The sequence below is a fragment of the Anabas testudineus genome, chromosome 9 (assembly GCF_900324465.2).
Source record: "Anabas testudineus chromosome 9, fAnaTes1.2, whole genome shotgun sequence".
Lineage (NCBI taxonomy): Eukaryota > Metazoa > Chordata > Actinopteri > Anabantiformes > Anabantidae > Anabas > Anabas testudineus.
In genome coordinates this window covers 11279739-11291079 of record NC_046618.1, presented here as the reverse complement: position 1 = coordinate 11291079, position 11341 = coordinate 11279739, and the positions used below count along the sequence as shown (strand labels likewise).

At 42.1% G+C, this 11341-nt stretch overlaps 2 protein-coding genes across 3 annotated transcripts in view; both read left to right on the top strand.

The window, feature by feature from the left end:
- The first annotated feature begins 1203 nt into the window (after positions 1–1203).
- Positions 1204–11341, top strand: part of pip5k1bb (phosphatidylinositol-4-phosphate 5-kinase, type I, beta b) — a 36674-nt gene continuing 26536 nt past the window's right edge. Inside the window, exon 1 of one of the 2 annotated variants that reach the window (XM_026344294.1) lies at positions 1204–1222. The gene's annotated coding sequence lies outside the window, so the exon portion shown is untranslated. Of the gene's footprint in view, positions 1223–10063; positions 10297–11341 lie in introns of those variants that run through there. The other variant, XM_026344293.1, reaches the window with a different exon arrangement.
- On the top strand, positions 6052–9555 carry LOC113151349. Its single transcript, XM_026344295.1, has 9 exons — positions 6052–6297; positions 7125–7183; positions 7261–7326; positions 7408–7644; positions 8627–8656; positions 8748–8831; positions 9109–9205; positions 9287–9340; positions 9449–9555. Exons 2-9 carry the CDS (start codon positions 7177–7179, stop codon positions 9516–9518), a joined length of 645 nt encoding a protein of 214 aa, XP_026200080.1. The 5' UTR covers positions 6052–6297; positions 7125–7176; the 3' UTR covers positions 9519–9555.

The following is an 11341-nucleotide window of genomic DNA, read 5'->3' as shown; positions in this document are numbered from 1 at the left end:
CTGGCAGTCAGGTGAACTCAGAATATTGTGATTTATTGTGTATTGGAAGAATTATCTAATACATCCATCTGTTTATTCACAGGCTTGGTACTGGTACTAGTACTGGTACTCATATGTCTACCTGTGGTGATGTTACATGCCTTCATGCGTAATATCATCTTGTTTCAGCGATAAGTCTGAACCTTTTCAAAAGATGCAACAAGCCAGAGAAACCACATTGAGGTTAGTGGCCATTAAAAGCTGTAAGGCCATACTGTATAGCTCACATAATGTGCACTTGTAGATGTAATTATATTTGTTTTGACATTATTTTTTTGTGATACTATAGGTGATCGGAGCAGATTGAAAAATGGATCATTTCCTTCTCAGTAGGACCCAGGAACTTAATCATGTGCAACTCTGCAGATTTTAATAAACACATAAAATATGAAACAGACTGTCTTTCATTTGTAGTGTTGTACGAACCTCCACTACACGTACCGCAATGTATGTTACAAAATGGAAAATATTTCTAAACTGTTTGCTCAGTAGTGAGATAGGTCTGTGCCTCAAGTGCAATTCATTCATTCAGGTGCAACACTAACAACAAATTAATCACTATATCTCACATGTGACCTGCTGCTTTCTCTCCACGCTAAAATGAAATTTAAAAAAAAGGAAACTTTCAGAACAAAACACCAGACGGTTTATGAAATAAAACAGCAAGGTAATGTCTCCTGAAACCTGAGAGCTGTTCTTTAAAATTGAACTAAAGCTTCTTTCACAGATGACATTACCCAAATATCCATGTTTGCACTTCATGATCATGCAACATTCCTTTCATACTACATTTAGAGAATGAAAGCAGATAACTCTCAGTCGTAGCTGCACACACCACAGTGTCATGGCCTGCAGAGGGCCTGCTCGAGCTGCTTTTTGAGTTTCTGTCCAGTGGTGCACTGAATGGCACGGCTGTATGTAAAAGAGGCAGGGCAGGAACACAGAGACGCACTGGGCAGCTCGCTGTTCTCAGTAGAGCCGTGACTCTTCACCAACACACAGTCAGCCTGTGCTGGAGATCAACACTGCGTTTGTTATCCGCAGCCTCATTTGTTTGTGATCCGGGGCTCATCTGCCTGAGGAACAGCTTTTTCCTTTGCGGGGACTGCAGCAGCTACTGTGGACATATAACATTATTTCTGAATGACTCCTCAGAAGAAGACGATTGGCTGTTCAGATTGCTGTGAGTTGGATGCATCTTGCGAGGCACTGTACGTGCAGTATGTTTGCATGGTTTATGTGCGGGGATGCATGTCCGGCACATGAACAATTGTGTAACATACGAGACATTTGGTGTGAATTGACAGATGTATGAGGTTGTCCGTCCTTTAGTTAGTCTCCTTCACACAGACAGAGATGGAATACAGAACTTTGAAGCTTTGAAAGGCCTCACCAACTTGGCTGGTTACAGTGAAAAACTAAGGTACTTTTTTCCCCATCATATGATTTTTTAGTCTCTATGACATCTCTTCCAGACATGTCCAGCACAATGTTTTCAATATATAATTTTATCTGTCTTATAGAAAAAAGATTGTGAAAGAAAAGGCTCTGCCTGATATTGAGAACTACATGTTTGAGGAGCAAGACCAGATCAGACAGGCTGCCACTGAATATATGTGCAACCTTGTGACATGTAAAGAGGTGAGAACAGACAAAAAGCTAAAAGCCGCACATAGTAACAAGAGCTTTCTAACAAATATGGCTTTATTACAGTGTTAACTTCTGTGTTTTCTAGGTTCAAGATCGTTTCCTGGAAGACGGCAATGACAAGACCTTGATCTGATCAAACCCTTCACCAGCCCTTCTTAAAATGCTGGCAGCAAAGCCAAACAACAACAACCACAGACATTACTTTACATAATCTGTTAAATAGAGACTTTTTTTTCCAAATGCCTTTTCACATCAAATGTATTAAATGATTCATCAACCTGGCTCCAAATCTCTTCACATGTAATTTTCTTTCACAATGATTGTTTTTTATAATTTTCTTTTTTTACAGAGTACTTTTGGGGTTTTGGGATAAAAATACATTTAAGAAATGTATAAAGATCATTTCCCATGTGATTGTTTACACTGAATTCCATTGTTTGTCAAGTGTGTGATTCAATGGTAAAATGAGAAATAAATATTACATAATACATACATGGAGGTAAATGTTTCACAATATTTCAGTTTGCGAAACACAAAATCTCAAAGGGGCTGATGACTGCAGGATCAAAAGCTGAACTGAGAGTTTAGTTAGTCAGATAAGACAGCATGACTATTTCAGTCTTCTTCTTACTATGATCAAGGTTCTGTACCAGGACATTGAGAGTGTACTGAAGGTCAATGGTGAGCTGAGCGCTCCTTTTAAAGTGCAACGAGGCATCAGACAGGGCTGCTCGCTCTCAGGGATGTTGTACGCACTGTCCATAGAGCCTCTTTTATGTCAGGTCCGGTCCTCCATTAGTGGTTTGGTTTTACCTAATTGTACGGCCCACCCTGTGCTGTCGGCCTATGCAGATGATGTTGCCGTTCTCGTTAAGTAACAAACAGAGATCCGTACTTTAGAAAATATAGTAACGGCTTTTGGCAATGTCTCATCTGCTAAGGTCAACTGGCACAAAAGTGCAGCGTTGACTGTCGGCAGGTGGAGGGGTGGGCTTCCCACTCTACCGGGGGTCTCACCTGGCAGAGGGGGGGATTTAAATACTTGGGTGTGCATTTGGGGAATGAAGAGAGTGTAAATAGGAACTGGGCTGGTGTTGTGGAGAAGGTGGAGGGGAGGTTACAAAAGTGGAGGTGGCTACTGCCACAGATGTCGTACAGGGGGAGGGCTCTGGTGATCAACAACTTGGTGGCCAGTGGGCTCTGGCATCGCCTGGCCTGTGTGGACCCCCTGTTGATCTTCTTAAACGGGTTCAGTCCATTATTGTGAATTTTTTCTGGGACCAGCTTCACTGGGTGCCACAGTGTGTTTTGTTTTTACCCAAGGATCAAGGCGGTCAAGGTCTGGTCCACTTGTCCAGCAGAGTGTCCGCTTTCAGACTGCAGTTTGTCCAAAGGTTTCTCTCTGGACCTGGGGATGTGGTCTGGAGACCCGTGGCCTCTGCCATTCTACAGACGGCTGACGCACTTCACCTGGACTCTGCGCTGTTTTTAATGGACTCCACTTTTGATGTTTCGGTTTTACCTGTGTTTTATCGGAGTGTTTTTCCTGGCGGCTGTTCGGGTGGAGGAGGCTGGAGCCTTCGGTCTCCCTGCACTGGCTCCTGGCTGAGCCCCTGCTGTGCGGGGCCCGGTTGGACGTCCACGACGGCTCCACCCCGGGTCTGACTCCTGCTCTGCTCTCTTCGGGACTGACAACACTGAAGCGCCTGATTCACGTGGCTGGTCCTGACCTGGGTAACGCACCGGCCGTGGCCTCGGCTATGGGTCTGAGATCGGCCCGGGTTTCAGAGAGGATTTTGGGACTGGTCCTGTCTAGACTGTCTGCTGATGAACAGCAGATGCTGCAGGATTATTGCAGTGGCGTGGAGAGTCCGGATGAGCGAGATCCTTTTCCTGAACTTGGTTTTACTTTGGACTTTAGAGACTCGACCAGGTGCTTTGACCTCTACACCGTCACGGGGAGGACTCTGTACGCCTGCTGCGTCGTGGAGTTGAATAGAGTCCAGCTGGGGGTCAGGACTGACACGGTGTGGAGGAGGAGGTTGTCCCACGCTGTTGGTCTGCACCCGACATGGAGGGACCTCTACAAGCCCCCCTGAACAAGAAAACTGGAGATCTTCAGTGGAGGATCTTACACGGGGCGATCGCTGTGAATTCATTCACCAGCAGGATCGATCCGGAGGTTTCCTGCGCCTGTGTGCACTGTGGTCTACCGGAGACTGTTTTCCACTGTTTTATGGACTGTGACCGGCTGCGTGAGCTGTTTGGGTTGTTGACTGTGCTTTTTGAAGGTTTTAGTGAAACTTGGACCACGACTGTTTTTATCTTTGGGGCTGGGTACCGCAGAGCAGACGCCACCAAGTGGCAACTGCTGAACTTCTTGTCCGTCCAGGCCAAACTTGTTAATTACAAGACCAGGAAGGCCGAGGGTCAGGAGGTCACCTCTGTGTTCCGGGCTTTGGTTCGGGCCCGATTGTGGCTGGATTTTAAGTTCTATAAGTTCATGAACAATCTGCCGGGTTTTGTTCAGCAGTGGTGCTACGACGATGTCCTCTGCTCTGTGGTGGAGGACGATCTTGTGTTTAATACTGTTCTTTAGGGATTCGTTTATTTTCACCAGAGGCTGAACCCTCTATTCATTGCTGTGTTTATTTATCTCTGTCATTATTTATTTTGTTGCTTGATGTCATGTTTATGATGTTTTGGTCTGTGGCACGTTTTTGTTTGTTGATTTATTTACTCTGCATATTTTGTGAATAAAGGCTTTTGCAAATTCAATTCTCTCTCTCTCTCTCTCTCTCTCTCTCTCTCTCTCTCTCTCTCTCTCTCTCTCTCTCTACATATATATACACATTTATTTGTATAGCGCTTTTTATAACTGACGTTGTCACAAAGCAGCTTTACACAAGCAGAGAAACTGTGGACGTTTACATGAACAGTGAATGTGTGTGAATCATAATAATCAGATTGTCCCTGATGAGCAAGCCGAGGGCGACAGTGAGGAGGAAACACAAACATGAGGGATTCCTGGGATGTAGAGCAACCAAACACTTCACCATCAACAAACCTGAGTGATCAGTGAGAGTGGGGAAGACAGCATCTAAACATACCAGTTCACCATATTCCTCTACGTCCATGAAAAAATAAATAGATTTTTTGCCTCGACTTATATACTAGTATAAATACAGTATATATACATATATGCAGTATGTTATGACACTCTACCGTTGCTCCATTGAGAGTGTCATAACATACTGCATCTCCGTGTGGTTTTCAAGCTGCACCATGGCACACAAAAAGGTTCTACAAAGGGTCATAAACACTGCCCAAAAGATCATTGGCTACCCTCTTCCCTCACTGAAGGACCTCTACAGCACCCGATGTCTTAGGAGGGCACGCAACATCCTGAAAGACTGCACACACCCAGGACACCGGGTGTTTAAATGGTTGCCCTCTGGAAAAAGACTCAGGGTGCTGAGGTCACAGACCAACAGACTCAGAGACAGTTTCTACAATAGAGCAATAGCCCGCATGAACACACACACACACACACACACACACACATCTGGTTTAGTTTTTCTAGAAGAATGTAGATTGTATATTCTGTATATACAGCTGGTGTGCATGTGCATATTTGTATATATTGTAGCGACCCAGAGGTGGGGCACATTGTCCTGTTGGTGTTTGACTGTTCCAGTTCCTGTTATGTGTTATGTGGTTCTTCTTATTGGTTCTTTTATTTTGTAGTGTATATAGTTGTGTGATGTCAGGTGTGCTTCCGGGGGTGGGGAAGAGGGAACCCGGGAGAAACAGGCGGGAGATTTTAGTGGTTCCAGGGGTGACTAAAGACTGCACTGAGACCTGTTGTCACTCTGTTCTAATTGATAAAAATAAAAGAGAGCTGTTCACTCAGAGGCTCCTCACAATATAATTGTGTGTATATATATATATATATATATATATATATATATATATATATATGTGTGTGTGTGTGTATATATTTAAATACTTTTTGTATGAAAGGTAATTGTTTTCTACTCTCTCCTTGCACCAATGTGGGACAGTTTGCAATTTCGTTGTACTGTTGTACCAAGTGTGACTGTACAATGACAATAAAGCTTTATCTTATCTTATCTTATATTGACACTGTGTCTGAGTCCCGAACGCTATTTGGGAGGCTATTGCATAACTTTGGGGCTTTTGCTGCGCCTATACTCATAAAAGCTGGGGTTACAATACGTAAACAACGCTCAGCTGATACGAGGCACTGACAGGCAGCCTGCATCCTTTGATCGAAGTGGGCGGTGCTGGATCCTGAGGCAGTAGGCGAAATTTCACAGGGAGCTAATGAAGTGTAGAGAAGATAGAGGTGATGTGCTCGGATCTTCTGGTTCTAGTGAGGACTCTCGCTGCTGTATAACTACAACTATATCTACAACAAAGAGCAGGCTTAACTCGAAGGAACTCCAGCTGTGACCCGCCTTTTTTACTCAAAGGGAAGTAGGAGCACGTGAACACACCATCCCACCATCACGTTTCGGTTTTTATCAGAGCACTTAGTGAAGTGGCTGCGGTTGTCTACACCAGTTACTTTCTTCGTCTTCTCAGGTAAGTCAAAACCAAAGATTAGCAGCCAGATTATAATATCTAAAGCCGATTTTTTACGATGTGGTGTCAACGTGCAGCTTGAAACGTGCAGAGGGGGCGACACGGGTTGTTCGGTGGAGAGTTAAGTGTGTAAAGTTTGAACTTTTATATATGACTCGGATCTCACGCTTGACTCGTTATATTGCGGAATCACTGCGATTAAATCTGTGTAGTAATGTTATTACTACCGAACGATGATCGATGATGACGAAGATAATAGCTGGTTTTTCTACTGCGCATTGTTCAGTGATAGGATGCCAGCCAAACACACAGAGATCTAACTTTGTCAGAGCATGAAATGATGTTGAAGTGAGCTAAGTGTCAGATATCAGAGACTAATGTGCTGCTCAGGGTTTGAAATGCTAAATAAAAATGGAAAGCTAAGATTTGAGTTTGGGAAAATGTCTCATATCAGTAAGTTTTCAGCAAATGCTATAACATACAGTATATAATAATATGTAATGCACTCTGAGGATTGAGATGATAAAACTAAATCGGAAACCTCTACAAGTGAGTGTCTAATGTGGTCAGATGAAGGAAGGAAGACTTCCTCTGTGTTACCAGCAGGTTGACTTTGACAAAGATGATCAAGATTCAAGATTTTCAAACTCATAGCAAAGTGTTCTCATAGTTAGTAGGAAGAACATTTAAATTATAAAGTCCTAAACGAAATAAACAAAAACTCTAAATGCTTCAGGATGGGATGTGCTGAGGCAGAACAACAACGAGTGATGCTGACAGGAATATGTGAGGAAGTTAACTTACTGAACTCTGAACATCTCCAACAGGTGCAAGGCAAGGGGGCTGGTGCCAAAAACGTGCTCAACATCAGACCCTAAAATGAACGGTAAGTCGATGCAAATAAAGTGATTTACCACAACCACCACAGAGCCTTCAGCTTGATTTGTATGTTTGCCTCGACAGAGCTTGTCACCTTGTTCCTGCTGTTGTTGGCTCCTGGACTCGACTGGTGCTTTCCAGTCACAGCAGGTGAGGCTGTGGTTTTCTGTTCTTATTGACACTACTTAAAAAAAAAGAGATATTACATAGATATAATGTATGATGTTACAGGTGGAAGCTCGGTGTTGCAGGTGTTTTACTGCAAGTATTCAGGATGTGCTTTTAATGTGACTCAAGTATTTTGCAACGACGAGTTGCTCTTCAGTCACACTCAGATTGCAGATTGCACAGGCCTCCCTCCACCTAATACTGTGTGCCAGCACGAAGGTCGGGCATTTGTTTCCATCGATACACCCGGTAGCTGCGATTTTGAAGGAGCCAGTTACATCAAGACCACAAAATGTACAAGTATGTACTTTTTGTCCTTGTCCTTTTGTTTTATTTATTTATCATTGTCTTTGTTCCTAAACCCAATTTTTCTTTTGAAGTCCCAGATGCATGTGCTTTTGTATAAATCTGATTTAAATTCTCATTTCAGAATCCTGCATTAAGCTCCCTTGCTAGTTTTGAAACAACACAATGAGAATCCTGTGTCTTGTAAACTCCTGCGGGGTTTTCTCAACTCTGTTATATTAAGTTGTCAAACAATGTAATGATGATGAGCGGTAAATGGTGAGGTAGAGAAATTAGTCAGAGGGAAAAATGCAGAACAGTCCAAAACCACTGTTGATGCTGTAAGCATTTCCGTTTACATTTTTGCCTCCATTCAGTAATTGGGTTTGGTTGACATATAGCAAGAGTCTGTGGTTACTTTGTAAATGCCATTACTCATTACAATCTCATTCATGTTGCAGTGCATTCTTGTAGTGGTGGCACTGTGTGAATTACTATAAAACATCTCTGGGACCCAGTTAGATTTCAATTCATGGTCATTTAACTGTTTCTATTCAATATGCAGTGTAAGAAGACTGAGTAAATTGTTCATACTGATAATACACTGCCTGTCAAAATAAAAGTCACACACTCTAATGTTATGTTGAACCACCTTTAGCTTTGGTTACAGCATGCATTCACTGTGGCATTGTTTCGATAAGCTTATAATAATAATTTGACCCTTCTAAAACTGATTAACATCTTTTCCACGACCAGAGGATGTGTCTTCAGACATGGTTGTTTAAGAAATGAGAAGTTAATCACTGCATCAATAACGTGTTGTTAGCTGAAACATAATCATCCATGCAGTAATTATTCAATGTGAGGCTCTTACCTATTTGCTTAGTTAAATCCAGGTGGTGACTTTTTTTTGGACTGGCAGTGTGTATTTGAATTTTACTCACCATTAACTGGTGCCAATTGGTTTTGTGACACTTCTTTTTATTATCTCAACTAGACTCCACCAAAGCTTGTACCTTCACCAATGGTAAGCTTTTCCTGCAGATACACACTTTACATCATGCTGCTTGCTATTGTCATTCACCATTAACTAGAGTATTTTCTTCTCTCTGCCGCAGCTACCACATCATCATCAAATACAACAATGAATGTACAGGAGCCCCAGAAAAGTCCCATATCACCCGCTGTCTATGTGGTTCTTGGTAGGTTTTGAACATCTGCATTAACATCTATTTTAGGATAAGGAGGAAGTGGTTCACATTTCTTTAGTCTATTTAACCTGTTTCCATTAACTCTTAAGATTTTGAAAGTATGGCTTTGCTATTAATCAGACTTGCATTTGCTATTCACCTGTGTTCTTGCTTTGCTCAAGGTGGCAGTATTTTGTCTTTCACATACTGGCAGTCAGGTGAACTCAGAATATTATGATTTATTGTGTATTGGAAGAATTATCTAATACATCCATCTCTTTATTCACAGGCTTGGTACTGGTACTGGTACTAGTACTGGTACTGGTACTGGTGGTATATTTCTTCAAAAAGAGACACAACAGAGATCAAAATCAGCAGCCAGACAGGTAACTGAAAAAAACAATTTACTCATATGTCTACCTGTGGTGATGTTACATGCCTTCATGCGTAATATCATCTTGTTTCAGCGATAAGTCTGAACCTTTTCTAAAGATGCAACAAGCCAGAGAAACCACATTGAGGTTAGTGGCCATTAAATGCTGTACGGCCATACTGTATAGTTCACATAATGTGCACTTGTAGATGTAATGATATTTGTTTTGACATTATTTTTTTCACTTTTTCTTCAGTGATACTAAAGGTGATCAGAGCAGATTGGAAAATGGATCATTTCCTTCTCAGTGTGACCCAGAAACTTAAACATGTGCTGATTTTAATAAACACATAAAATATGAAACAGACTGTCTTTCATTTTTAGTGTTGTCTTTCATTTTTAGTGTTGTCTTTCATTTTTAGTGTTGTGCAAACCTCCACCACACGTACCGCAATGTTACGAAATGGAAAATATTGCTTTGCTCAGTAGTGAGATAGGTCTGTGCATCAAGTGCAATTCATTCATTCAGGTGCAACACTAACAACAACAACAGAGGATATGTGAAATAAAACAGTAATGTTATGTGTCCTGAAACCTGAGAGCTGTTCTTTAATACTGAACTAAAGCTTCTTTCACAGATGACATTACTCAATATCCATGTTTGCACATAATGATCTGCACAAGATATTACTACATTCCTTTCATACTACATTTAGAGAATGAAAGCAGATAACTCTCAGTCGTAGCTGCACACACCACAGTGTCATGGCCTGCAGAGGGCCTGCTCGAGCTGCTTTTTGAGTTTCTGTCCAGTGGTGCACTGAATGGCACGGCTGTATGTAAAAGAGGCAGGGCAGGAACACAGAGACGCACTGGGCAGCTCGCTGTTCTCAGTAGAGCCGTGACTCTTCACCAACACACAGTCAGCCTGTGCTGAAGATCAACGCTGCGTTTGTTATCCGCAGCCTCATTTGTTTGTGATCCGGGGCTCATCTGCCTGAGGAACAGCTTTTTCCTTTGCGGGGACTGCAGCAGCTACTGTGGACATATAACATTATTTCTGAACGACTCCTCAGAAGAAGACGATTGGCTGTTCGGATTGCTGTGAGTTGGATGCACGTTGCGAGTACAGTATGTTTGCATGGTTTATGTGCAGGGATGCATGTCCGACACATGAACAATTGTGTAACATACGAGACATTTGGTGTTGTTAAGTGTCTCTTCTCAGGTGTTCTCGCGACAGGTGAAAATCGGGCAGGTGTGCGCTTGAACTGCATCAAGTGAGCCAGCTGTTCATTTTTTAGATGCGTTTACAAAAGGTGCCAGAGTCTGAAAGTAACATCTTAACATAGAGGCTGAATATCTATAACAGCCTTCCACACATCAACATATATATTTCAGATTAGTGGATAAAGGACAGAAGGTCAGATTCTGTTTTCCTGTGACTTTAGTTATAAACATTTAGGTTAAAGTGTGAAGTTAAATGGTGAAGATGATTTGGACAGGCTCATCTGAATTCAGTCTTTAAACTCTAAATATATTTCTTGTTTCAGTTGCCATACAACCAGTCTGTGCTCAAACCTCTGGGTACTCTCTACTGTTTGTTTGCTGTATCAACATTTACTTTTTGCGGCTGTTTCCTAATTAATGAGGAAGTTTTTTTGTTTATGTGTCTGAAACTCTTAGTCGTTTGTGATAAACTGGAAGTCTGACCACTTACATGGGAAATGATGTAAGCATGTTGAAGGTTGTGTAACACACGAGGAGGCAAAGAAAGAAAGTCACTGCTTCAAAAACACATTCATAATGGAAAATGTGACCTTAACCTCTTAGCGGGTGTGAATGTAAAATAATGCACATTTGAAGATCCCTTGTGTTTGAATACTGGTGTTAACACCAGGCAAAAACCTGGCTCGCTTTGACCTTTTTTCTGCACGCGTGCAGTCATATGGCTTCAAAATCCCTTTGACACAATGCCAGCTAGTAGACCAGGTGACACATTTCTACTATTATGTGTGCATTATGTGGAGCTCTACTGGACTAGCCCTCCGTTTACTGGCCTGACCCTCAGTGACTATCACATTATCACTGCTCCTGTATAGGGAAGTGTTGTATTTCTCCTTCTGGTTGTCCACAGTCAGCCTCTTTC

Bases quoted from the DNA above. Each gene is read 5' to 3' on its own strand.
- LOC113151349 (XM_026344295.1), top strand. The intron at 7,645-8,626 runs GTATGTACTTTT...TATCTCAACTAG, and splicing joins CAAGACCACAAAATGTACAA to ACTCCACCAAAGCTTGTACC. The intron at 9,206-9,286 runs GTAACTGAAAAA...ATCTTGTTTCAG, and splicing joins CAAAATCAGCAGCCAGACAG to CGATAAGTCTGAACCTTTTC.